A 27,665-nucleotide genomic window follows, 5' to 3' on the forward strand; every position below is an offset into this window, starting at 1 on the left:
ACTATGAGTGATGTGAAGTGCCACCTGTCCAGTAGCTTTTGGGACTGCCTGAGGCTTGGGTACCCGAAGCAAAGTGCTTCCATTATTCAGTGTTACATGCCACCCCAAACTTGATTTCAGAAAACACTAAGCAGGAAATCTCCATTTCTGTGGGATAGGGTGTCTTGATTGCATAGGCCTGACCCAAAGTCTAACCTGCTTACAGTTTGTTGGTTACTGGGGTCTGGATTATTATAATCTTCACCAAGTCTGTGTCCTAGGCTGGGAAGACCTGATCAGATAGTGGGGCTCCTTGGGTGTGTTTTTCACACAGTTTCTCCATGGCTTAAGGGATTATAAGAAGGCTCAAGGTTCTGCAGATCTCAGCAGGGGGTGGGGTGGGGGTAGAAGGAGTCTATACTCACTTTGGAAATCACATAGCAATATAGATAGTTCTCAGGCTCCACAGGTTCAGGGGCCAGCAAGCTAGGAGACAAGGCTCTCAGGGAGCTTGTGGGTGAGGTGAGTGAGCCTCCCACTTGGGCCACTGTCGTCACAGCACTCATGCTTTGGGTCTCATGCCTGCAGGTCCTGTCGAATGTGGCCTACATCATCATAGAGTCTACAGAGGAAGGCACGACTGAGTATGGCCTGTGGAAGGATTCTCTGTTCCTGGTTGATTTGCTGTGCTGCGGTGCCATCCTCTTCCCAGTGGTGTGGTAAGCAGCCTTAGGGCAGTGTGTGCAGAGTCACGGGGTAGCTTTTTGCAAAACATTGCCCTGTTTACCTCAGGCTGCCCCCAGATAACTAGCTCAGGGTGGGATTCTGGGACTTCAGTACTCCAGGTCTTTGCTACTGAGAGTTACCCAAGGGACTCCTGTAGAGCTGGTCTGGACCATAGTCCATGGGGCCCAGAGTTTGATAAGGGCTGAGTAAGAGAATCATTTTTCTTGCTAGCTTAGATAGAAAATGAGAACATACACTCACATAAACTAATGGTAGTTCTCAGGCCATACGGGTTTTGGGCTATGGAGAGTAGCTTGTTCTGATCCAGAAATGGTGGGCTTCAGACTTGTGCTTTGATTGTATGTTAAAGATGTCATTGTCATGCTCTGTGGAGGAGAGGCCTTGTGAAGTCATGGCAGAGAGATGCAAATTGCTGCCTTAGTGCAGTCACGTAGACAGAACAGCTGGTGACGGCACATCTCCCACTCATCCTTGGTGTCTGGCCACTGCCTCTTCAGTGCTGTTAACACTGAGTTCATGTTGAGGAGTGAGATGCGATCATTGGCAGTGCTTTCTGGAATCCTGATGTTGTCTGCTGTATCGTCAGCCATTCTGATTTCTCATGGTTCTAGGTAGAGTTACCTTCCCCGTAGACTTTGTACAACACCAGTATTCATGTCAGCTAACTGCTACCAGAGTAAAGGAGAGCTAGGAGGGCTGGGCTGTGGCCCGGGTGGCAAAGTACTTGCCTCCTAGTGCTTGAAGCCATGGATTCCTTCCCCCCAGTACAACAATAAACATGGCAGGGTAGTGCAGGAGGAAGTCAAGGCAAAAGGACCATAAGTTCAAGATCATCCTCTGCTACATAACAATGTTGAGACCAGCCTGGGCTACATGAGATCCTGTCTCAAAAAAGAAACTGGGTGCCACCTTTGAGTCCCCTGAGCCACAAGGAGGGGTTAGGCTGCAGCATTATAGCAATTGCTGGCACATCACTGGGGCTACCTGCCCGTTACAGGCGGCCCTAAAAAAAAGAAAAAAACGGAGGGAAGACCATTACCATGCAGTCTCCTCCAGTACTGCTGCTGGGTAGTGAAGACCTTGTTGGGAAGCAGGAGTTAGGTCTGGCCCTAACATCCACAGTTGTTGGAACACTAATGTACAAGGGTCCCAGCTGAGTATTGTCTTACTTTTCTACTGCTATGATAAGATACCATGACCAAAGCAATGTATGGAAGAGAGAGTTTATTTGAGGGTTATGGTTTCAGAGAGTTAGAGTCCATGACAACCATAGCTGGGAGCATGGCAGCAGGCAGGCAGGCATGGCACAGGAACAGTAGCTGAGACCTTATATCTTGATCTGTGACTAGGAAGCAGAGAGCACTAACTCAACCTAAAGCCTATGTGGAGGTTTGAATATGGTTGGCCCAGAGAGTGGCACTATTGGGAGGTGTGGCCTTGTTGGAGAAAGTGTGTCACTTTGGGGGTGGGCTTAAGATCCTCTTCCTAGCTGCCTGGAAGCCAATCTTCTCCTGACTGGCTTTGGATCACCATGTAAAACTCTCAGCTCCTCCTGCACCATGCCTGCCTGGGTGCTGCCATGTTCCTGCCTTGATGATAATGGACTAAACCTCTGAACCTGTAAGCCAACCCCAATTAAATGTTGTTCTTTTTAAGAATTGCCTTAGTCATGGTGTTTCTTCACAGCAATGAAACCCAAACTAAAATAGCCTACCTCGAGTGACACGCCCACTTCAAGAAGGCCACACCCCCTAACCCTTCTCAAATAGTTCCACCAGCTGGAGACACAAGTATTCAAGTCTATGAGTCTGTGGGGGTCATTCTCATTCAAACCACCATAAGCATAGAGCTTGATTCAGTACTGAGCAGTACCTAATGACAAGATCCCTTATGGTACATATTCTGAAAATTGCTGCAAGAGATGAGATTTTAATAAATATAGAAGAAACAGCATCAGTGGGCCAGTGAGATGGAGTTTTATCTCTGGGACCCACATGAGGAAAGGATAAAACCAATACAAGCAAATTGTCCTCTGCCTTCCACATGTGTGCGTGTACACACCTACACATTGATTTAAATACAAATAAATAGCACTATTAACATTTTGAAATACTGATTAAGCCAGCCTTGGTTCAGCACTAGCATAAATCACCTTTATGCTAACAGCATTGATGTATTCATTTCTCATGGAGTTGGGGGACTGGCGTATTTTACTGAGGCCTTAGAAGTGGTTTATCTATAAATAAGAGGGTCCGTGTTAGAACAGGACCTGCCTGTGGATCACTGGCTCGCTTCCCTTGCACTTTCTCGTCTGTCTGCTCAATGCAGGCTTTCCCCTGTGGCTGTGAGCTGTGCCTACAGCTCCAAGTCTTTCTTATTTTATGTCTTGTTCTTTGAACAGGGACTCACTGTGGAGCTCTGTCTGTCCTGATGCTCACTGTTAGCCCAGGGTGGTCTTGAACTCTCAGCCAGGGGCAGGGGCTGTGTCAGCCTCCTAAGGGCTGGGATTGCAGGCCTGCACCTCAGTGCCTGTCTTCAAGGTATCTTTAATGTTAATGTCCCCTGCCTAGACCATAGTGATGGTGATTAGTTATCACAGCATAGCCTGAAAAAGGTTGGCAGAGACTGGCCTTTTCCAGGTCTATGAATCTTACCAAGTGCAATGAGTTTATGGGAAGCCCCAGATCTTCACAGCATCTAGGAATCAGCCATGACTTCCCCCTTCGGTCCTTTTCCTGCCTGGCAGTGCTACTCAGCGCTGCTTGTCCTGAGAGACTGGAGTTGGGGGAGTGAGAGCAGAGTTAAGTGATGGTGGTTTTCTCACCTCCTGCTGGCCCTGATTCTGCCAGCAGAGGGCATCTTTCCCTCAGCCTGAAAACCATAAATGGCCACGTGTGGACTGACACAGATATCTTGTTTTAGGGAGGGAGCTGTGTAATCATCTGGTCCAAAGCCTTCAGTTTATAATGGGGCTCGGGTCCCGAGCTACTAGAGCCATAAATAGAAGAGAATGCAGGCTTGCCCACTAACCTTTATCTCCACATGGTTATTTTTAGGTCAATCAGGCATTTACAAGAAGCCTCAGCCACAGATGGAAAAGGCAAGTGTCTGCTGCTCCTGCGCTCCTCGCCCTGCACTGCCGCTCACCCTGCTGACAGCCGGGATAGGATGGGGGCGGGACTCACTGTAGGGCATCAGGGATGGTTCGGTGAGGAAGCAGGTGTTGAGTTACAGGGAGGCCTGGGCAATAGCCGGGTGTCACTTCTCCTCTCCGTTGTGATTTTGATCTTTACTTATTTTTTTAATTACTAAAAAATTTTGTTTTGTTTTGTTTTCCAAGACAGGGTTTCTCTGTCCTAGAACTTACTCTGTAGATCAGGCTAGCCTCAAACTCAGAGATCCACCCGCCTGCATTAAAGGCATGTACTACCATGCCTGGTCCAAGATCTTCACCTTTCAAAACCAAATCCAATAGAAAGTCCTGTCTCAGGAGGGACTGTTGGGGTCTGGGAAAGTTCAGAGAGCAGCTGTCTGTGGGAATACTGGGTCTGGAGGTGGAGGTGGCAGCGTGCAGCTTCCTTCTGGCTACTGCAGCAGTGTGTGCCGTGTTTCTCTGAAGTGAGAGACTCAGGCCAGTGAGCCTCTGCATTGCCTGGTGTCCAGCACTGTGCTCTAATGACTGCAGGCAAGCTAGCCTTTCCATCTGTGCTGAGACCAGCAGCAGACCTGTGTGTCTCTGCTCTACACCAGTCTGTGGACTGGCCCTCAGGGTGGAGGAACAGCTCGTGGAACACATGAGATTGCTCCCCTGGCTGCATCCCAGAACTTCATCACTGAGCAGTTGTCATTGTTAGAAAAGTATAGATTCATTTTAGACAATATGGAAAACATACTAGCTATAAATCACTTCATGGGCTTGATGGCTTACATCACATGATTTGACTTTAGAGGTTGTTTCGTGGTTTTGGTGTTGAGATGAAGTACATGTTCGTCAGCACTGAACGCCCCCCCCCCCCCAATGTCGACGGGTTTCATTGAGTTAAATGAGTCCTGGCTTGGAGGGTTCAGGTCTCTTCAAGGCCTGACTGTGCTCATTGGCTATTTATGTTCTGTTCAGCTTGGGTCCAGAATAGCCCATAGCCCTGGTTGGAGCCTAGTTAGAGTCCAGTGGTCTCCACAGGGGTCCAGGGCCAGCTGTTCTACCTCAGCTGTGCTGAGATACAGCCTTTCTGTCATGCATTTCTCCTCTTTCCTTCCCCTCCCCCATCACACCCTCAGCAGCAGGAGTACAAGCAGTTTGGGTGGCATGCCTGTGACTTCACCACCCCCTGCAGTGGGCAGAGGGAGTGTGAGGAAGCACCTGGTCTGGGAGGAAGCCTGCCTGGCTATGTTCAGGAGTGTTGTATGTACATTATATTAAAAGGTGACATTGCTTTTATAATGTAATGCATAGGGGTTTTTCTCAGTGTATTAAGATGGACATTTTATTTATTAAATTGTTTGATATGTGCATCGTTCTGCCTGCATATAGTCTATATACCATATGAGTAACTCACAGACAGCTGTAAGCCTCTGTGTGGGTGCTGGGAATTGAACCTAGGACCTCTGGACAAGCAGCCAGTGCTCAGAACCACTGAGCCACCTCTCCAACCCTGGTACCTTTTTCTGTTTTTGTTTTTGTTTGTTTCTTGAGACTAGTCTCACTAGATGGCACTGGCTGTCCTGGAACTCACGTTACGTTTTTTTGTTGTTGTTGTTTTTCTTTCTTTCTTTTTTTTTTTTTTTTTTTCATGTTACTGTTTTTTCTTGCATGTTTTGGTGTTTCTAAATTAAGATCCTATAGGCAGTATTCTCCGGGTGGAAAGTTCTGCCTGGCTGTCTCCTAGGATTTGTGGTCCCTTGGTGATGGCCTTTGGCCCTTTTTTTTTTTTTTTTTTTTTTTTTTTTTTTTATCATCTTTCACTGCTTATCATTTTAGCCTCTGCCCACTTTGCTGTCCCTGCTTTGTCCTCCATCCTGTCCTGGGTGTGACTGGAGGTTGGTCTGCGATGCTTCATCCACCGTGCTCCTAGTTGAGGATGGCAAGAAAGAGCTTACTTAGCCTTGGGTAGGTAGCTCAGCAGGCCCTGCAGACAGTTTGCAGAAAAGTTATCTTTTTGTCTAACCCAGTGGTACTCAGCCTTCCTAACCCTAGTACTCATGTTGTGGTGACTCCAACCATAAAGTTATTTTGTTGCTACTTTATAACTCTAATTTTGCTACTGTTATGAATTGTCATGTGAATATTTGTGTTTTCCAATGGTCTTAGGTGACCCTCACGAAAGGGTTGTTTAACCCTCAAAGGGGTCAGGACTGTTGATGTAGATCAAGGTCACATGAGGCTGTTCTTATGTCTTCCACTGGGTGGCAGTATGTGACTTCTGTATTTACAAAAGAGCTCTTGCGACCCAACCTGGAGTTAACACTACAGAACCCCTTATCCCAAAGAAAGGTGGGCAACAGAATGCGGGAGTCTTCTCTACAGGGTGGTTTTGAGCGGATCCATAAGTGTGAACTTTACTCTGTTCTTTGAAAAACAACTTCCAGAGTCAAAGATGCCATGTTCCCACAGAGGGAGTTCCCTCAGAGAAGCAGGGGGACCAGCATACTGTGCTAGCAGGCCAGGGTCAGTGTCACCACAGTCTGGCCCTGCCTGTGGGGCAGACACTGGCTACTGGTTCCCATCTGTTGGGTCCTCTGACCCCTTGGTCACTCTGTGGGTCTTGCCTGTCTTAGAGGTCAGTTGTAGGACGTGGTGGCACAGGGTCAGCTGGAGCCTGGCGCTCCACTTCCTCTTCTCAGCCCTTCAGCCATGGACTTGTCCCCTGACCTTCATCATGACTCGGGCTTGTATAGGCACAGTGAGGCTGAGCAAGCAAGACAGTGCTGTTGAGAGTGTTGGGCCCTTGTGTACCCCTTGTCTCTGGAGTCCCTTTGGCTGAACTTGAAGAAGCGCAGAGGAAAGCATTGAACGGCTGCCTGAGCCTGCCCTTTTCTTTCCCACCACATGCTGAGGCTGCTCACGGTCTACAGCTTTGAGGTGTCTGGGTGAGTCTTGTAAGACAGAGTGCAATGGCTCCCTGTGCTCCAGCCTCCTGCCAAAATCTGCTGGCTGCTTGGCCCTGGGACCTGCAGGATTCTTCTTCTCTCTTTCCAGTGTCGTGACCTTATAGTACTGGCTTGGGGATATGCTGATAACTTGAATGACAGGCCCTACCTCTAGTCATCCTTTTTTGCCTTCTGTTCCTGAGGGGAAAGCAGGAGACATATTCTAAAGAGGTTTCCATTTTATATCCACTTCAGAAATGTGATGATTGGATGGCTGCAGGCTGGGGGAGGCATGGCCTCATTCTGAGTGGCCTTTCCATGGAACATGGTTTTAACACTGTCTCAGAGCTCTCTGGGTCACAGTGGCTTTGTAGCCCATTATCAGCAGAGTCTTAGTTATTGCTCTATTGCTGTGAAGAGACACATGTCACAACAACGCTTATAAAGGACAGCATTTAATTGGGGGCTTGCTTACAGTTTCATCATGGCAAGGGACATGGTGGTAGGCATGGCAGCATGGTGCTGGAGAGCTAGATCCTGATCTACAAAGAGAGAGAGGAGAGTCTATCCTGATCTACAGAGAGAGAGAGAGGAGAGTCTGATCTAGGCCTGGCATGAGCTTTGAAAACCTCAAGGTCCCCTTGCCAGTGACACACTTCCTCCAAGAAGTCCACATTAGTATGAGCCTATGGGGCCATTCTTACTCAAACCACCACAAGTAGCTCTTTGCTCAGGGTGTCTCACTAGTGTGCAGAAAAGTATTAGGAGGTCAAACAGTGATGTTTGTGCAGGATCAGAGCTGCAGCCCCTACCACAGCAACTACCAAGTTCTTTTATTTATTATTCTTTATTTTGGTTTTTTCCTGAGTATTTTGGACACACACACACACACACACACACACACACACACACCTTATGCATGCCTAGTGTCCTTGGAGGCCAGAAAAGGGCACTGGGTCCCATAGAGCTCAAGTTTACAGCCTGAGCCACCACATGGCTGCTGAGAATCCAACTCAGCTCCTCTCAAAGAGCAGTGAGTGCTCTCACCCCCAGCCAGGCCACCGGGATGTTCACTGGTACCTACTTGTGGGGTGAGCCAGGGTTGTGTTCTCTTAGAGTGTCTGGGTGGAAAGTAGAAGTACGCTTGGTCCTGCAGTGTAGTGGGATATAAGCCATGTGTCTTAAAAAAGGACAGCTACTGTCCCAATGTTTATTGCCAGAATACAAGTTGTGCTTTTGAGCATAGAGTAAAGCATAGGAAAGCTCACGGTTACCATGTGAGCATGAGCTCTCTAGTTCTTAAAACCCTCAAGGGTGTGCAGAGGGGACACACCAACGAATCCGTTTAAGAAATGCTTCAGTGTCTGAGAGAGCAGTGCTGTTCACTGAAACAGTGTGCTCCACCTGATGCATGACATCACACTGTGTTCACCTGGCAGGTGACGTCACAGGCAGTGGGCAGGGCAGAGCCTCAAAAGGGAGAATCTGCGCCTGTGAAAATGAACAGCAGCAAGGTGTTCCTCAGTACAGGACACTTTATTTCCGATGCCTGCTGGCCTCAGTTCCCTCCTGGCAAGGTGCTGCTTACTTGGATGTGTTCACAGGAAGCCTCAGGATGCACCATAACTGTTTCTGTGCGGTGCCATGATTCTTGTTTCCTCTCAAGTCCCTGCAGGTGCTTCTTCTCAGCCCTTGTCTGGGCAGTAGATCTGTTTGAGGGTTTAGGAAGATACAGACCTCGTGTGTCTGCAGTAAGTTGTCTATTTGCTTTTCACTCCAGTCTGCATGCATGTGAACACCATGACATGCAGGTGGAGGCCATTAAGGTCCCCTCAGTTATCAGTTCCGTGTACCCCAGACCAGGGATCTTCACCTGCCACTTGCTGGAGTAGCACTCTGGGATTGCAGATGTCGAGTGACTGCGTTGGCTTGCATGTGTTCTGGGGACTCTGACTTCATGGCTTCCTTCTTGTTCAGCAGGAGCTTTACCCACGGAACCTTGGGTGTTTGTTGTTTTTGAGTCAGGATTTTGTTCTAGCTCAGACTAAATCTCACTCTGTAGCCCAGGTTGGTCCAGAACTCATGATGAGCCTCTACCTCAGCCCCACAAGTGCTGGAATTACAGGTGTGAGTACCACATCTGGCTGTGTGAAGCTTTCTGTGTGATTTGTGAAGCTCATGTCCACTAAGCCTCCTGACAAGAATTCAAGACTGTCCTGTGCTGGGATTTGAACAATAATACACTAACATAATTACAGTGTGAGACTCCTTTGCTCTTTCCTCGGGAAACTTAAAGAAGCAATCTGTTCACCTGAAATGGAGAGGACCTAGGAAAACCAAAGGAGCAGTTCAGCCCAGTGTGGTGAGCTAGCAAGCTTAGTGGAGCTGTACAAAGGAGCCGGGGTGGCTTGCAGGCAGAAGCCCTTTGTTTACTCCTTACTTAGGGGTAGTTGGGATCTCAGGGAGAGAAGAGACCTTGTGCCCTCCACAGGAGAACCACTCAGACCATCACTGTTCTGTGTCACGGCGATGGTTGTATCCAGCCTAGAGGAAACCATGCCCCTCCCGGGGCTGAGTCCCAGAACAGTCACTGTCAGCTTTGTATGGCCTGTAGCCCGTGATGTCTCACTCTCACTGTGTGCTGCACCTCCACAGGGTTGCACCTCACAGCAGCTCTGCTCTGCTCGTTTCTGCGGCTGTGCTGAAGCACACACACAACAGTAAACTTGAACTGTAGTTGAGCGTCCAGTTCTGTGGTGTTCTGCACTTGGTGCCGTCAGCACCGTCCATTGCCAGTTCTTAAATTCCCAAGCTGACACTGTGCCCCACCCCGCTCCTGATGGAATGCCCCTCCCACTCACACGCACCTCTGCCTTTATGAATTTGGCTGCTCCAGGACCCCAAGTTAGTGGTGTCTGAATTTTTTGTGTCCAGCTTCTTCCACTCAGCAAAATGCCCTCATGTTGGCACATGTAGCCAGGCCTGAATTTCCTGGCTTTTTAATGCTGAATAATTATTGCATGCTATGCATGTGCCAGTTTTCTCTCACCATCCATGTGTCAAGGGTCACTTGGGTACGGTGAACAGTGCTGCTGTGAACTTGGGTGTACACATACATACACATTCAGGGACAGGTGAGCTGCACAGGGAGGCCTGGGGCAACAGCCATGTGTCACTTCTGCTGTCCTTTATGATTGTAATCTTTACACATACTGTTCAGATCTGCTGTGTTGTATCTGTTCAAAAGTGGCATTTCTGAGCCTCACAGTGCCCCTGTGTCTGTCTGCCACAGTGTCGGTGCCACTTTACAATTCTTGCCAGGATTCTGACTCAGCAGCAGCACCTTCTCATCTAGGGTTTCGGGCGTGTCAGACTGAACGGCAGCTTTCAGCGTGCAGCACGCGCCCACGCAGCGAGTCTGCATCCACAGCCTGTTTGCTGCATATCCTACTTTCATCCTCTTGCTGTGAAAAAATACCCGGAAAAAAAGCATTTAGGGTAGAAAGGAAATGTAGGTTTACAGTTCCAGGTTATAGTCCATTACTGGGGAGAGTCAAGGCAGGAGCTTAAAACACATTCACCCTGAAGAGCAGAAAGAATCAACACACAGATTCTTGTTTGCTCGTTCTCAGCCAGCTTTCTCCTCTCTTACACTGTTCTGTACCTCCTGCCTAGGGAATGGTGCCTCCTAGAGTGGCTGGGACTTCTACATCAACTGTTAGTCAAGAGATAATTGCCCTCAGGCCAACCTGATCTAGACAATTCCCCACTGACTCTCCTGGCAGGGATCAATCACCCACAACAGATGATCGAACCTGTCGACCTTGTAGGATTTAGAATCACCGTGGAAACAAGTCTCAGGGAGTACCCCTGAGGGATTATCACACAAGGTTAATTGAGGTGGGAAGAGCCACCATCCCTGGGCTGGGGCTCCAGATTACATGAAGAAGAGAAAGCAAGCTGAGCACCAGCATTCATCTCCCTCTGCTTCCCGACTTCAGAACGCAGTGTGACCAGCAGCCTGCCACCAGGCCTTGCCTGCGTGATGGAGTGACCTTGTCCTGGAGCCGTAGCTTTTGTCAGGGGCTTTGATGCCGCAGCGAGAAAAGTAACTACGGAGTTCTAGTGAGTGTGCAGTGCTATTTCAGAACCTTTCTCATATGATTTCTCAGGATTAGTGGTGACACTCCTATTTCCAGGAGCCAGTATATCTTCTTTGGAAAGATGTCACTTCAAGTTGCTCATGTTTTCAGTGGATCATGCTGTGGTTTGGATATGACTCTGTCCCTTTCCCACCCTTATCACCTCCCTTGGTATGGCTGCTTCCATTTTGAGTTATGTATCAGAAGGTGCAGTGTCAGACTGTGGGACCCCTAGATCTAGGAGCTACAGAACCTTTCTTTCTTTAGAGTTCTGACCTTGTGTGGCACAGCCAGAGGCTGTTTGTGGATCTGTTGTTGTTACGGGGTCCTCTGGCTTCCCTAAACAGGTTGCTACCCTTGCACCTGTGGGCAGCCTGTCTATTCTGCACAGGTGTAGCAGAGAGCTGAGAGCACAGTGGCTGCCATTCAGAGCTTACAACAGAGGGAGTTCAGTGACAGGTGCTGCTGGAGCGCTCACGTACTGCACGTGTGGGGATGTGTGGGGTATGCACAGAAGTGCACATACCCCTGGAGCTAAAGTTAAGGTGTTGTAGCTGCCTAATGTGGGTGCTGGGAACTGCATCCTCTGCAGGAGTAATGTGCTCCCTCTTGGTGGCTGAGTGGTTTCTCCAGCTCTCACACTGCTAGCCTGCCTAACTTACTTACTTACTTACTTACTTTCTTCCTTCCTTCCTTCCTTCCTTCCTTCCTTCCTCCCTCCCTCCCTCCCTCCCTCCCTCCCTCCCTCCCTCCCTTCCTTCCTTCCTTCCTTTCTAAGAAATAGATCTCCTAGAGCCCAGACTAGCATTGACTCACTAGCTTACCTTGAACTTCCAATCCTTCTGCCTCTTTGACACATCCTGTGTGCTGGAATTATATGCATGTATCACCACACCCATTTTTGTGGGTGCTAAGGACCAAACCCAGGGCTTTATGCACACTAGATAACCTTAACAACTCAGCTATATCCCTGTGTTTTTGTTTTCTACCTCAGACACACCACCCAAAATTCCTGAATTGTTACCAACCTGTATCTTCCAACACTATGAAATAATTAATCTCTTACTTAATAAGTAATGCTATCCCAAGGTCATGCAAGACACAGCCCAGAGCCCAGGGTCTTCTCAAAGCAGAGGCTGAGATGCCCCTGCTTCATAAGTACCAGGAACTCAGTGTGCATACTTTATGGTAGCTGCCCGCTTATGAGCTTATAGCCTGCTTCTGCCCAGGGCTGCTGTCGTGTCTCAGGACTGCAGGCCATGCTTCCCAAATGACTGCTTCAGGAAGGTCAAGGTTTTTTACCTGCAGAGTCTAACCTACATTGGTAGCCTGTGTTATCAAGCAAGCAGAAATGTGACCTTTGTCCTAGCTCACTGCTAGTTGTGTCTGTGATAGAGACCTGGGGGTGACTGACCTGCACTCAAGCTTGGCTGCAGTCTCTACTGTAGTGTCCATCTGATGAGCTCGTGGATGTCGGCTGCACACTGTGTGCTGGAGAGAGCAGATGCTGAGAGCCAGCCTGGACCGGCCCTTTGTGCCCTTCCGTGAGCAGTGCTGATGATGGACTCTGGAGTCGGAGGGAAGGGGGAAGAGGAGAGGAGCATGGTGTCTACCCTGCCCGGTGGTCTTTAGGCTTTTAAGTTTTATTCATTTGTTTTTTGAGGCAGGTTGCTTGTCCTGAATTTCTAGACTCTAGATTTTCCCCTCAGCCGCCTAAGAAACTGGGGCCTCTGTCGGCCTGAGCCACCTGTCCCACTGGCCCACTTTGATTCCTGTCACTGACGATATAGTCTGGCAGAACAAGATGCGTACTCTATTGGTTCATTTACCTAGCAGTTCAGCTCACTTACCTTTGACATCTCTTGGGCTGTTGCTTTAAATGCATGTAGGAGTGGATCGGAATCCATATGCATGGGCCTCCAGAGGCTTGAAGAAGAAAGTGCTCTGTGCTCTGAGTAACTGTCACCACCCTTTCCCCTGCTGATTCTCCCAAACTGTCTGAGGTTTGTGGGTAGGATTTCCTTCTGAAGGCTATAGAGCCCTCATTAACATTTTAAAGCCAGTCTTGTCCCAGGTCTCTCTGGCCAGTGATGGGGAGGCTGCATGCACAGGGAGTTCCTCTGCCCGAGGAGTGATCTTGTTCTGCCACTCACGCAGATGGGAGGACAGACAGGCGGGATCTTGGCAAAAACCCCTCCCTCAGCTTCCTCACTGCAGTGAGGAGCAGGATGTTGGGTGGTAGGCCAGCAGAAGGTCTTAAGCCTGAGGCTTTCTTTACACAGAGGCAGAGACTTTTAGATGCTGTTCTGGGCCTGTAAGATGGTGCTGGCAGTCACCAGCAGGAACCATGATGGCAGCAGGTCAGAAGCTGGGCTCCTTTCCCTTACTGTGGAGTGTAGGTGGAGAGAGCTTGGTGCTGAGGGAAGTGGCCTTGGGCTTGAGGCGTGGCTCTTCCACTTACAGGCTGTGTCTGGCTGGCCTTCACCAGGCCAGATGGCTCCTCCCAGGCACATCACTGACTGTATGGCTTTCTACTCAAAGGAGCCTGGGAGACGAAGCAGAAGAAATGGCAATGCCTGCATCACTCCTTAGCCAGTGACAATCAAGGCGGTTCTTACTGGTTTTGGATAGTTTCAAAACTATCAAAGGAAGTGAGCTGGGGACCGGTCTGATCTGTCACCAGCCTTCTTGGGAGTTTTGTTTTAAAATTTGAATTAAAAGGTATTTCTGTAATTGGGGTGGGGTGCAGTATGCACGTGCATGCAGAGTCTGGGGTCCAGAACATGGGCTCAGGTCCCCTGGAGTTGGGGTTGTGAGCCAAGCAATGGAGGTCCTGGCAACCAAGCCCGAGTCCTCTGCAAGAGCGCATTCGGGCTTAACAGCACAGCCACTTCCCACCACCCCTTGGAAGTAATCTGTAATTGGTTGGCAACTTCACACATGTTTATAGTATATTTTGATTACTTTTTTCCACCCCTTTATCACTCTCCCACTCCTTCTGGAACCCCTAACACTTCCCCCTCCTTTCATGCCGTTTATTTTTTTTAAAAACTTTTTTCATGTGTGTGTACATACATGAGCACATACATGTGCATGTGCTTGGGTAGTCATGAAGGTCAGCAGATACCTTTCTTGAATCTATCCTCTCTTTTCCTATGTGGATCCCAGAGATGGGGTCAGATTGGGGTTTGGCAGCAATCACCTTTACCTGCTGAGCCATCTTACTGGCCCTTAATTTTTATTTTATTTTACTTGTGTGTGTGCACGTGTGTGCATGAATATGCAATAGAGTGGGGGAACATGTGAGCCATAGGCCTCCGGTTGGAGGTCATGGGGGCACTCTTAAGGAGCTGATTTCCATCTTATTCCATGGGTTCTGGGGATTGAACTGAGGCTACCGGTTACCTCCTGAACCTTCTCGCCAGTCCCCAGCCAAGTTTCAGGATTGCCTGGTGTGGCGTGCTGTGGGGTTATTTCCAGGGTTATGGGCAGCTCACCAGCAGCTGCTGCTGCCTGGTGAGAAGTGGTGCCTGCTCCCCTCCCTAAGTAGTTGTCACCTACTCTTTGGTCTTCGTGGTCACCATGACTGGGTAGGAGGTGGCAGTCTGGGGAAGGACAGCAGCACCTCCCATGTGCATTGGCAGGAAGAAGGGAGCCCTGCCAAACTGCAGGCTCCACTGTGGCCCATCTCCTTGAGTCGGGAGAAGAATGCCTGTGCCCTCCCTGGGGAACTCCAGTAGCTCTGGAGCTATAGCCATGTTGCTTAGTCCCTCCCAGCTGGGCCGGGGCTAGATTCCAGAAGAATCCTTCAATTTATGCCAGGTGGAAGTAACACATGACATTAATCCCAACACAGGCAGAGGCAGGCAGATCTCTTAAGTTCAGAGGCCAGCCTGGTCTACAGACCAAGTCCAGGCCAACCAGGGCTACACAGAGAAACCCTGTCTTAAAAACAAGCAAAATACTTCAACTAATGAAGCTCTGGCCCACTCTGGTGTTCACTGAACAGGGTCCTCTGCCCTAATAAGGCTTCCCTCCAGATGAGGAACACAGGGCCAGAGGGAGGATGCGTGGGCCAGGAACAGGCGTTTGGAGTTACAGTGGTGTGACTGAGGGTCCCTGGCTCCCAATCACAGTGTTTTCCTTCTTGCCTGCTCATTCTTTGACCATATTTGCTGCTCCAGCGTGGCATAGTCAGAAATAGCCAGCCAAGCCTCCGAAAGCTTGCACTCCCATGAGACCCCAGCTCCCTGTGGTCCAGGGAGCAGCAAGATGTCAGCTTCCTAGACTCTCGGGAAGTCTTTGGAAGAGTAGAGGGAAGCTTGGGATTCCAGGCTGTGACCTGCCGGCTGCTTTTCTCATGATGCTGGGAGGCTTCACTTTGTGGCTCCTCCTCCTCTGCTCATCAGGTCCATGTGGCAGGCAGCACTGTTTCCAGGAGAGCCTGGGCATGCTGGTAGTCCCAGTTCACATTTGTTCCAGTATTACTAGAGTCTGACTTGCTACCAGTCTTAGTAGCTACCTTGAATGCAGGCTAGCTCCATATTATCCTGACAGGATTCTGGTAAATATTGTAAGGTCATCTAGGTGCTGAGTGTGAGCCATTTGCTGGCTGTCTTGTCCTGCTAGCTATCCCAGTAACCCTGAGGCTAAATGTTATTGTTCCTGCCTTAACAGATGAACAAATTGAAGTTCAGACCAAGAGGGTAGGCGATTTGCTTCCTATCACATGTGTAACAGGCAGCAGAATTGAGGTTTGAACCCTGGCCATACAGCTGCGCTGGGCCTGTGTTGAGTGTCCTCCTTTCCTCTTTCAACTCCAATACATGCTTGCAGGGCAGAATGTGTCAGGGATGATCAGAAAGAACTAATTAACAGGACAGTAGCTCTGTGGTCCATTCCCCCACCCACCTCCTCAGAGCAGGAAAGCCCAGCCAGGGGCCTGAGAGGCTTCGTCCCTGCCAGCCGCAGTGCTAAGTAATGTCATGGAATTAGCAATGATGTCATCATAACTTAGAAAATGGCCTTGAGCTCTTCACATTCTCCAAGATCCGTTTGTCATCCCTCGGAGTGCTGGGTAGAATACTGCTGTGGACCCTTCCGGTGTGAGGGTGTGAGGGTGTGAGGGTGTGAGGGTGTGAGGGTGTGAGGGTGTGAGGGTGTGAGGCACAGAGACACACTGGCTCAGTTACAGAGCTGCTTGTAGCCTGCCTCCCTTCAGAAATCAGAAAATGTCTGTGTAGCCTGGAGGTATGACATCATGGCCTGTGGTGCTGGGGCTGCCCATGCGTTACTGTCTGCTCTTACTCCCCATAATTGGCCCACTAAGACCTGCAGGGCCTTAGCCCCTCCTCACTGTGCTGTCTCAAGTTCTTCATGGTTCCCTGGAGGACTCCTTAGTCTCTGCCCTTTGCAACCAGCCAGTGTCTGGGTAAACGTGCTGCTTGCTGCCCTGACCTAAGTAACAGCCCAAGAGTCCTATGGGCCTTACTATTAGCTTCTTTGTTAAAACTCCCTGGGGCCCTTAGAATCAGTAAGGACAAGTTCACAGTCTTGTGTCTTCACCTTGATTTACTTACTGTCTGTCCCTGTCGCCAGCCTCCCCAAGGTCCAGCGTGCTGAGGCCTCTCTTGCCTGTTCATGTGGCTGTCCCACAGGAAGAGAGAGAATTAGTGGTTGCCCTGGATGACAGGCTGTAGTACCCTCCAGCTCTGGCTGGCTCTGCCACAGACTGTGATGAGAGCAGACCCTGTCGAGATGGAGGGCTGTGCCCCCAAGGCCTGAGACACTCTGACTCATCTAGTAGTATGTCTCAAACGTAGCTTCTGTCCTCAGTAGCACCCCTCCCAACCTCTAAGTGGGGTGTCCCTGACAGCAGGGAGGAGGCTCGATCTGCCCAGAGCACTGCTTGTACCCGATGCCTGGTACAAGTCAGAACTCAATCACTTACTATTGATGGATGAACAAAGGGTGAGAACCAGAGAGTTTAATGTTAAAAAAAAACAACAGCAGCAACAAACAACCAACATGATTCTCAGACATGTAGAGAAATGAGAGTGTTGGGAGATCTGAAAGTTGTTAACCCCATGCTCGCTGGGTATATGTACTTGTTCCTGTTGCTCATATGAACACACACACACACAGACACACACAGTGTGTCTCTGGACTTCAGAACTCTCAGAAGGCCTCTGGCAGAACTCTAGTTGACAATCACCTTGCTGACTTAGGATCTCTGGAATTTCTGTGGGCATCCTAAGCTTGATTGCACCCTCCCCACCACTAATCATGAGCCAGAGGGGAGAGGAAGAGGAAATTTGAATGTCTGCCACCCACAGTCCCATTCTTAAACTGAATCAGTAATTGAATGCTATTAAGCAAAATTAATTTGCCTCCTGCAGGAAGGCTATGATGAATGAAAGGGCTGCTAATCGGGGAGGGAGCCAGGCTACCCTCTATGGTCATCAATATTTCATAGCCATAGGCAGTATCAGGAAGCTGCATGTCCTGGTTTAGCTGACCTTGAGTGTTCTTTGAAGGTAGGGCTTAATTCAAAGGACTGTGAAGTTCATAAGGGAAACTGAATGCACCTGGGAGCTGACTGGGTTTGCCCTGTGGGAGGGCCTCAGGTGGGACTTTAGGCCAGCCTGCTGCTGATTCTGGTTAGGGGGCAGCTATCCCTCTCAGCTGCAGTGTAGAGCTGCAAGGTTAGCCCTGACCCTTGTCTATACTGAGACCCCAACCATAGCATCAATTTCTGCTCATAGCTGCCCATCTCCAAGTGAGGAGTTGCTCCAAACAGTTGAGAGACTGCTCCATTTCTTCTGCTTGTGGCATGGGGGGTGGGGGAGATATAGATGGCTAGACGTTAGAAACTGAGGAGTTTCAGGCGTGATGTCTCCAAAAGGATCACTGGGGTTAGGGGCAGGACAGGGGGACATCGAGTGCATGAAGAAGTTTACGTGCTTTTCATTCTCTTCTTTGTAGCTGCCATTAACTTAGCAAAGCTGAAGCTTTTCAGACATTACTACGTCTTGGTGAGTAAAAGACCAACCAAACAAACCAACCAAACAAACAAAAGCCCTAAAACTGTAAATAAGATCAGTGGGCCTCCCTGGTGACAGCAGCAGCCACTGTGCCTGGACCTGTCAGCTGCCTCACAACCTCATGTCGCTTCTTTAAAAGTAGGAACAAAAACTCTGGGTTGCTTTGAGCCTCTTAGAAGTGGGGTTTTTTTGTTTTTGTTTTTTTTGGGTTTTTTGTTTGGTTGGTTGGTTTTGGTTTTTTGGGGTTTTTGGGTTGTTTTTGTTTTTGCTTTTTCTTTTCTTTTTTTTTGTTTTGTTTTTTGTTTTTTGTTTTGTTTTTTTGTTGTTTTGTTTTGTTTTGTTTTTCGAGACAGGGTTTCTCTGTGTAGCTCTGGCTGTCCTGGAACTCACTCTGTAGATCAGGCTGGCCTCGAACTCAGAAATCCGCCTGCCTTCTGCCTCCCAAGTGCTGGGATTAAAGGCGTGCGCCACCACTGCCTGGCAAGAAGTGGTTTTAACTGCTTAGAAAAGTAGCAGGTGCACTCCACATGCAGGAGCCGTGGAATGGCTCAGACTCCTGTATGGAGGCCAGTGTAGTGTTTGATCCCCAAGGGTACCTCTAGGCCTAGGCCAGACCCAGCCATTCCTCAGCTTGTCTTTTCTGCCCACTTAGGATTGTGGGTGCACCCTTGTGCTCTCTGCAGGCCCCCACAGAACGGTACTGATTCTTCATCACTCTTCCCAGTTGCCAGGCAGGAAACTTAGTTTTATTTTAGGGATATGTCACTTAAAAACAGGAAATTGAAGATGGGTTTGTTTTGGAATTTTTGGTTTTGGTTTTTTGTTTAAGAGGGTCTTATTGTGTAGCCCCAGCTAACCTCAACCCTTTGCTCCTGTCGCCCAACTGCTGGGATTGAAAGCGAGCACCACTTCATCCAGCAAGTCAGTGATGGACACAAAGCCCTGTGGTGTGAGCACAGAGTGTAATCTCCCCGTGTTTCCTTGACTCCCACAAGGAAGCTTGACAACTCTGCCCAGGCAAACATGTTCAGATGTTGGAGGCAGCAGCAGAAAAGCAGGGCAGAGCTCCATCGAGCTGGTGTTCTTGTGTCTGCTTGCGCTCTTTCTCAGGTTGTCCGTTCTGTTGAGGTGGGCTTTGTCACATCATCACAGTGTCACAGAGCATTTCCTGATGCCTATGATGATACAGAGGAGACCCCAGCCTGGTCTAGTATTCTGTGTGGTCTCCTGGCCAGCTTACTGAGGCCTTGTCACAGGGTGGCCAGAGGAAGGCGTTCACAGATTAGAGTGTGTGGTTCGTATGTCCTGGAGTGTGGGACTTAGCTACTCACTGTACCTTTGTGTCCCCCATGTGACCACTCTGCTGTAGCTGCTAGGAACTGCCCCAAGCCTGGGGGTAAAAAAAGAGTACCCTTAGAGACTGAAACAGAGGCCCTGAATGTGGGTGGGGAGAAACAGAACAGCCATACGAAAGGAGCTAGCCACCGGGCAGGGGTGGCGCACGCCTTTAATCCCAGCACTTGGGAGGCAGAGGCAAGTGGATTTCTGAGTTCGAGGCCAGCCTGGTCTACAGAGTGAGTTCCAGGACAGCCAGGGCTATACAGAGAAACCCTGTCTCAGAAAAAAAAGAAAAAGAAAAAGAAGAAGCTAGCCTTCTAGGGTGGGTGTGGTCAGTGTCTTAGCACCTGCTTTCCCGTTGGCTTGGTAACCAGGGCTGTGGACCACATCTATTATTGGGTGACTGTTTGCTGCTTTGCAGTTCATCAGTGGCGGCGCTCTGACCTCTGGCTTCCTTTTTCTGTAGATCGTGTGCTACATCTACTTCACCAGGATCATCGCCTTCCTCCTCAAGTTTGCTGTGCCGTTCCAGTGGAAGTGGCTCTACCAGGTCTGCTGCTGGGTGTGTGTGTGTGTGTGTGTGTGTGTGTAAGTGGCTCTACCAGGTCTGCTGCTGGGGGGGGGGGAGCTTAAGACTGTGTCTGACCTGCCTGGGAGCGACTGCTCCAGCCTTCTGTCTCTTCTGTTCTCTAGATATGATGCTCTGTGTGCCCAGAAGAGCTGCTGGGCTACATGATAAATCTGGATGTAATTGCTTTATTGATTAATTCTAAGTCTTTGAAGAAAAAAACTTCAAACAGAGAGAGTGAGATTTGTGCTGTGTAATTAGAATTTATCCACCTTTGCCTTCAGCCAAAGAGCTTCAGTGGTTTTCAGTCCAGTCCTTCTTGCTTCAAGGATTTGTTTTTGTTTTTATTTTTGTAGTTTTGGACCCAAAATTATAAAGTATATATATTTGATCAGTATTTTTAATATAACTATAAACTATCTTTGTAAGATACTAGAGCTGGTTACCAAGGCTGCAGGTACATTTGAGCCTTTGTTCTTGGGCTGGAGAGATGCCTCAGGTCAAGGACACCTGCTGCTCTTCCTGAGAACTAGAGTTTAGTTTCCAGCCAGCTCCAGGGGAGCGAGCGTCCTCTTCTGCCCTGTGCAGCCACTGGCATCCGAGTGGTCAAAACACAGACAAACGCACTTACACATAAATAAAAATAAAGTGAAAGTCTTTTTTTTAATAGGCAGGATTAATTTACTAGAGCCCCTACCCTGTGCCTCTTGTTCTTGGGCTGAAGAGATGGCTCAGCTGGTAAAGGTACCTGCTGCCAACATGGTGACCTGAGTTGGATCCTCAGGACCCACATGGTGGGAGAGATTGCACTCCCATAAGTTAGTTGTCCTCTGACCTCCACACTCAGCTGCATAGTGCACACAGCATACACACACACACACACACACACACACACACACACACACTAACAAAAAAGGATGAACAACAGGACGGAGAAGGTATAAAATGAACCAGTGTGATGGCATACACTAATCCAGCATTTGGGAAGCTGACACAGGTGATAAGTTCAAAGCCAGCCTAGGTTTCACAGCAAGACACTCTCAACATTAAAAAAAAAAAAAAAAAAAAAAAAAAAAACAGTGGGTTCCCATGGAGACAGCTCACTGTCTACTCTGGCCACTCTTGGCATAGACCCTGCAGAGCTGAGGAAGCGCTCAGGAGCACTGGGCTGCTGCTGTGTGTGGAAACTGAGAGAGGCGTGAGCTGCTTTACTGCTAATCCTTTTGTTCTTAATTTGCAGCTGCTGGACGAAACAGCCACGCTGGTGTTCTTTGTCCTGACGGGGTATAAATTTCGCCCAGCTTCAGATAACCCCTACCTGCAGCTCTCTCAAGAAGAAGATGACCTGGAGATGGAGTCCGTGTAAGCTGCCCCTCCCTTCCTTCCTCCCTCCCTCTGCTGAACTGAAAGGCATGGTCTGCAGGGCCCCCTGCTCTCAGCATCCTGCAGCCTGGAAGTGGTCCCTCTATTTTTAGTAGAAGGATTCGGACACTGGAGCCCTGGTGTGCTTAGCTTAGTTTGAAGTGCACTGTCTGCCAGCCATTGCTCAGTCTTGCAGAGGAAATCAGAACTCACCATCCTGTTATGTATCATTGCAGCCGCTCCCAGTGACCCAGTGGCAAGAGCCGGGAAGTGTTCTAGCCCAGTTCAAAACAGGCTATCCGGCTGCGAGCATTGCTACTGATATTTGAAAATGCCATCTTCTGGGTCATAGGTTGACAGCAGACAGTACCTCCAACCTGCATCTGAGTGACAGGGTTAGGGTTAGGTTGAGGAAAGGCAGTTGTTTTCTAGATGGATCATGACCTGTCTGCAGCTCTGACTCTGATGAGCTGAGCTGTGTGTGTCATGGCCACCTCAGGCCGCGGGTCGCACGTTTGCCTTTCTCCTCTTCACAACTCAAAGGCTGAGTATAGCCCAGGCTGGGCTGTCAGGCACATCAGGCCTTGAAGAGCAGCACTTGGTGCTGGCTCCCCACTAGGGCAGAGGAAAGAGGATGTGTGTGTGTGTCTCATGGTGGTGATTTTGTTTGTTTGTTTGTTTGTTTTTTCGAGACAGGGTTTCTCTGTGTAGTCCTGGCTGTCCTGGAACTCACTCTGTAGACCAGGCTGGCCTCGAACTCAGAAATCCACCTGCCTCTGCCTCCCAAGTGCTGGGATTAAAGGTGTGTGCCACCACTGACCTGACCGGCGGTGATTTATTTTTGAGACAGGGTCTCACTATGGAGCCCTGGATGGCCTGGAACTCTTTATATAGATCAGGCTGCCCTTAAACTCTCAGAGATACACCTGTCTCTCTCCTGAGTGCTGAGATTAAGAGTGAGCCACCATGCCTGACCTTCATGGCAGTATTTAAAGTTTTACTTTGGTATCAGTCTGAGAATGGTGAACTTCATGACATGGGTCTGAGCATGTCTGAATCTCGGGAGGAAGGAATGGGAAGTGCACGGACTCCAGCCTTGTAACTAAAGAGAGCACATTCTGCAGTTTGTCAAGGCATAGGCCAGGGCAAATGTTGGAGATGGAGGTAACACCTTAGTGGTCTGTTCATCCTCCCGTGACAAGGAACCAGGTGTATGCTGGGTATTTTCTAGGGCTTCATGGAGCCGTAGCACAGCAGTGACAGGAGTGCTGTGGTAGCGGAGGGGCTGCGTGCTTAGCAGTGCATAGGGTTACTTATCTAGGGCCCTGGCATCAGCAGGCAGCCCCAGTGCAGCCTGGGCTCTGGGGGGAAATGAAGCAGGAGCTGAGGAGCTGATGGAGGCAAAGTACCTTAGCTCAGTAAGGACACGGGAACATAGGGTAGGGCTGAGCAGGACAGAGACCTTATCTTATGTATACAAGGCTCTGATCCCATCTCTAGCACTAAGGAAGAAGGGAGGGAGGCAGGCAAGAACTGTTGAAGCTCTGAAGAGTGAGAAGATGAATAGACCCCCATGGGCCTGCCACCTGCCAGCGTTGCCCTCCTGTAGTGAGCAGTGGGCTTCCTATGGCCCTCAGGTAGGTGAGTGGTGCAGCACCTGGGGCTATGGAGTGCCTTCTTCATGGCACTTCTCAAGTCCTCCAGAAATAACTTGTCCCAGAGGCGAGCAGAGCCTGGCCTCAGAAGGTCTTTAGCTCTGTAAAGCATCAGCCACATTGGGTGTTTGTCTTCTATAAAAGCAACTAGGTCTGACCCTACCACAGACGAAACTCCAGCATGTGCAAAAGCTCTGTCCTGGACCCTCTACCCTTCTTCCACACCCTCAGAGCAAGTCCACAGCTTTTCTGACAAACCCCAAGGGTGGGTTAGCCCTTGGGTGTCCACACCCCAGGCCATTCCCTTATCCGTGTTCCTCTGCGTAACCAACATCAGAGAACATCTTCCATCCTTGTGCTGGCCCTGCTTGCCTCTGGAGCCTGTGTGGCTGTCGTATAGCTTTCTGTTCAGCCTGGGGAGGGAGTAACAGGGGCTTGTTTTCCCTTCCTGTTTCTTTTATAGCTCTCTGTGAGCCTACCAATTTTGGTTGCAAACTTCATTGTAAAACAAAAAACAGTACATTGAAAAGTATTGGGAGATGTTTCACCAGCCTTGGTAGTATCTGCCATGCTGCACACTCTTAGTATTTGATTGTTTCTGACCTGGGTGGTGGGGAGAGCAGAGAGGGCTTTAAGTCTCCCCAGGCTCCCATTCCACAGGGGACACAGAATCAGATGCCCAGGATTGTCTTACCAAGACCTTCTCACAGTATAATCCTCCACATATGTATTAGGCAATGAAGCAGATGCAGATAGGCAGCTTCAGCCAAGCTGAATGAAGAACTAACTGTATTCATCTATACTTGGGTTTGAGGAGATGTGGGGCTCTGTCAGGGAAAGGGGACAGATATGAAGGCAGTGTGGGTCTCCAGCACCTTTCTGTCCTGTGGGCCATGCTGCTCAGACCTGCATAGGAGCTGTGGCCCCCAAGAGGTGTCACTTCCCACCTGTGACCTGGGAGGCTCTAGAGCCTGTCACTGGATCCACAGAGCTGCAACCCCTCTCTGTCCCAGTGGCCAGCACTTAACCTAAGATTTCTAGAGTTTCTTTCTTCTGGCACAGGGCTGTGGGAACAGGCTGACAACCGTGGTATAGGCTGTTGAACAGATGTTGTGTTTGCATAGAACACATGGGGCAGTGTTTGTAGCCTGATGGAGCTACCCTCCATGGCTAGGCCACCCTCCCTGTCCTCAGAGAGTGGGTGAGCATTGCATGGGCCCAGCCTTGGGTCTCTGTTGTCCATCTTCGTACTGCTGCCCTCGTCTGTGGGCTGCTCTCTTGCCTTGCCTTCTCTTTTGTATACATTCTCAGGGTTACAGGATCACTCTAAAGTGCTTGTGAAGTCTGGGCTCTATTGCTGCTCAGAGGGAAGCTGCAGCCACTAAGGGGTTGAGAGCAGCACACCCCAGCAGTGCAGGTGGGCGCAGAGCTGGAAGCCTGAGAGAAAGATGACACTAAGCTGACCAGCTAGGGGAGGGGCAGGAAGAGGGTCGGTGGGGTAGTTGTGAAAGAGCTGATCCGGTCAGCAGCAGCATGGAGGAGAACCTAAGGGCTTCCTGGAACGGCTGGGGGGCAGCAGACTGTGAGGAGGTAGTGTTAACTGTCCATAGGAGGCTGAGTTTTGAACACCACGCCTGCGGTTCTGTCCTGTGCCCTGGGAGTGACGATGTCTGCCCCACTAGTTAGCTTTCTCTCCTGAATGTCCTGTAACCATGATGTTGACATGAGTGTGGCCTAAAGTCTCTGGCCACTGCGGTGAAGGAGAAATAATGTTGACAGTGAGGACAGCTTGATCAGGCTCACAGGGAACCTTCTTTTTCCTCATGGTGGCTCTGGAAGGTCATGTGACCTGGCCAGCAGCACACAGCTGGTGGGGGAAGGCCAGGTTCCCACCTTGGTCTAGAGTCCCCTACTGTAGGGTTCTGGGTCACCTGACACTTTGGCTTTTCTTTTTCAGAGTGACGACGTCAGGTGTGATGGAGAATATGAAGAAGGTGAAGAAAGTGAGCAACGGTGCTGTGGAGCCCCAGGGCAGCTGGGAAGGCACTGCATGACAGCATGGGCTGAGGACGGCTGTCAGTGAAACTGGCTTCTTCATAGCCCTGTCAGTGAGCCAGCGTGTTCCCGACAGAACAATGGCGTCTCCCAACAGTGACACCCCGGCCCTCAGCGCTCATAGCCAAGCCGAGTGCCATGGACACACACTTTTGTACTCTTAGGGATCTGGATTGCGATGGCTATAGGCAGCTAGGACTGCCCTCAGTGAGGGTGGAAGGCTTAGAGGAGGAGTAAAGGACTGTCTACCTGATTTACCTTGCTAATTGGGAGCCTGGGTCTATGCATGGGAGCCCCCAGTGGCTGCTACTCAGAAAGGCTGTGGGGGGTGGTGTGGGTCTGCCCTGGTCACAGTGCTTGGAGGCTGGGGAGGATGTCACTCACTGCTTGGCCTAGTATTTATAAGGCTTTGGGTTCAATTCCTAGTACCAGGGTGGGAGAAAAAGAAGTTACTTTGGGAACTAGTCAGATATCTACCAAGGATATAAAGAAGAGAAAGAGATGGTCGGCCTTTGGGAACAAGAGCAACAGAAATGAATGAAACTTAGATAGCCAAACAATCACCCTAGGTAGCTCGAAACATCTGTCCAGGGCAACTGGTCCCCAAGCACCACTCTAAATGTCCCCGCCCCTTATGTGACCTATAAAAGTGGTGCTAGAGGCCAGCTGGGAGGACCCAATACATGGCTGGCTGAAGGGGAAAAGAGCCTTGGAGCTCCAGAAGTGTTCTCCAGCCGGCTCTCCTGACTCCATCCCACTGCCTGCCCAGAGCAGCGGCCTGGCTTCCTCTCCTTCCACCTGTGTCTGCTGATCCAAATCCCAGAAAACAGAATTTTCCTGAAGGAGCAGCTGAGGACAGAAAAGGTAGTGTCTAAACGAACACTTAGGCGAGCATCCGTGTACAGCTCGGCTGAGTCTGGCAGGACCTCTGAGCCGCACCTACATAGGCCAGGCATGCGTCCAGGGAGTGTGTTTGAGCCACTCATACTCAGAGACCTGAGACAGCCAGATCTGCTCAGAGCTTGGGCAGGAACACCAGCGGCTGCCTGCAGAAGGCATGTGGCGAGGTCACAGGTGCCAGCTCGGCACCTCAGAGCTGCTTAGTGCCCAGGTGAGTCGCACCTTCAAGGAACAGGCACTTCCTGGCGTGAGTTACTCTACCTCCCAGTGCAAAAGACAAGATCTCTGGCCTGAAGACAGTGTGTCTGTCTCCACACCTCCCACCCCAAGTTCATGTCCTAAGGCACCAGTGAGAAGCTGCTGCTTCTGCCATCCTAGCCCGTCCATCCCTACCACAGGTGTTCCAGCTTAAGAAAGGTAGACAGGCCTAAAGGATCCAGTTAAGGGACCTTTTTCTCTTATTTGTTTGTTTGTTTGTTTTGTTTATACTTGTTTATAGAGTATTGGTGGGAAGGGAGTTGTCGAGGAGATGGGGTGTTTGTTAATGCTTTGTCTTCTGCACATAAGCAGTCCTCTGGCACCGCAGAAGTGCTCCTGTGGTACCGTCTAAGCCACAGCCTGCCCTCAGGGCAGGGCTTTATGGAACGGGCTCATTTCACCTGCTGTGAAGGAAAGCACAGGGGAGCTGTGTACAACCCAGCCCACAGAGCTCTCTGGATGCACAGGCAGGGGCGTGCTATAGCAGCATCCCTCCCAAGTCCTGCCCTGTGACTGCTGGGGGTGGGAAGCCAGGTGTGGTGGGGAATCAGAAGCTTAACATGGGGCTGGGAAGACTGGCCTGCTGCCCAGGCTATGGAAAGGAAAACTTCAGCCCTTCATCCTGCACTGTAAGTGTATCTCATCTCCATCAATTGAGAGCAGTGAGCCAGCATCCCGCAGTGTCCTTGGGTAGAGGAGTCTGATTGGAGTCCAGCCGCCCCAGCTCATGAGCTGCCCTCTGCAGCCTCGAGGCTTAGCCCACCCAGCTCCACACAACTGTGTTTGAATGGTGAAGCCCTTCTGTTGGAGGCTGAGCAAAAATGGGGTGTGTGCATTGCACTGCCACTGTGGTATTAATAGTTCTGCACTGTGCCCCGCCACCCCGCTTCTGCCTGCCTGAGGTATCTATACTTTTTTGAGAGTGCTGTGGACTAGAAGCTGTGGGCTGTGACATTTAATAAAGTGTGGATTTTGCTAGATAATTATTTCTTGGACAACAGGAACAAGTGTTCAGCTCTGAATTCTGGTTCTTAACAGGACTCAGCCTCTTGTGTTTGAATAGTCTTCTGATGAGCCTGACTGGGGTTTGTTCTCTCTAGGGGAACAGCTCACTCCAGGGTCAACCACCCTGCCTCACATCAGGCCTGAGTCTTCAGTTTTCCTTCAAACACCACTTCGGAGTAAAATACCTAAGTGTCCCCACTCTCCAGCCCCAGTCTGCACAGCCAGCCAGGGCCGCCCAGCTCCTGAAGTGCTCGCAGGATTTCTGTTCTTCTTGGCCCTTCAGTCCTCCTCTCACTCCTTCCCTCTCCCCCCCCCCCCCCAAACCTTCTCCCTCCTGCTTTGCCACTGACTCCCTTGGCCCTCTCTGGCACACTCAGCTGCAGGCTGGTGCACTGCAGCATTGTCTGCCTGCAGCTGTGTGCAGAATGTACTTTCTAAACCAGGGAGCATTTTATCAAGAGAGTGCAAACTATGCAAAATAATGCTGTGTATTGCTGCTTCGCACCACGTGGTGATCTCCGCACAC

General features: G+C 49.9%; 1 protein-coding gene and 1 non-coding gene across 2 annotated transcripts in view; both read left to right on the top strand.

Moving 5' to 3' along the window:
* The window catches only part of Gpr107 (G protein-coupled receptor 107), a 61,765-nt gene extending 34,648 nt beyond the window's left edge, over nt 1-27,117 (top strand). The window contains exons 13-18 of the mRNA XM_034494638.2: nt 568-698; nt 3,783-3,826; nt 17,940-17,989; nt 19,803-19,886; nt 21,145-21,266; nt 24,879-27,117. Of these exons, the coding sequence (XP_034350529.1) occupies nt 568-698; nt 3,783-3,826; nt 17,940-17,989; nt 19,803-19,886; nt 21,145-21,266; nt 24,879-24,975 (528 nt within the window). The 3' untranslated portion in view covers nt 24,976-27,117. The remainder of the gene's footprint in view (nt 1-567; nt 699-3,782; nt 3,827-17,939; nt 17,990-19,802; nt 19,887-21,144; nt 21,267-24,878) is intronic.
* Nucleotides 1,629-1,748, top strand: LOC117704824 (small nucleolar RNA SNORA76). Its single transcript, XR_004606342.1, has one exon. It is a non-coding gene; the product is annotated as a small nucleolar RNA SNORA76 (small nucleolar RNA).
* Nucleotides 27,118-27,665: the final 548 nt, after the last annotated feature.

This window comes from Arvicanthis niloticus, chromosome 2 (assembly GCF_011762505.2).
Source record: "Arvicanthis niloticus isolate mArvNil1 chromosome 2, mArvNil1.pat.X, whole genome shotgun sequence".
Classification (NCBI taxonomy): Eukaryota; Metazoa; Chordata; class Mammalia; order Rodentia; family Muridae; genus Arvicanthis; species Arvicanthis niloticus.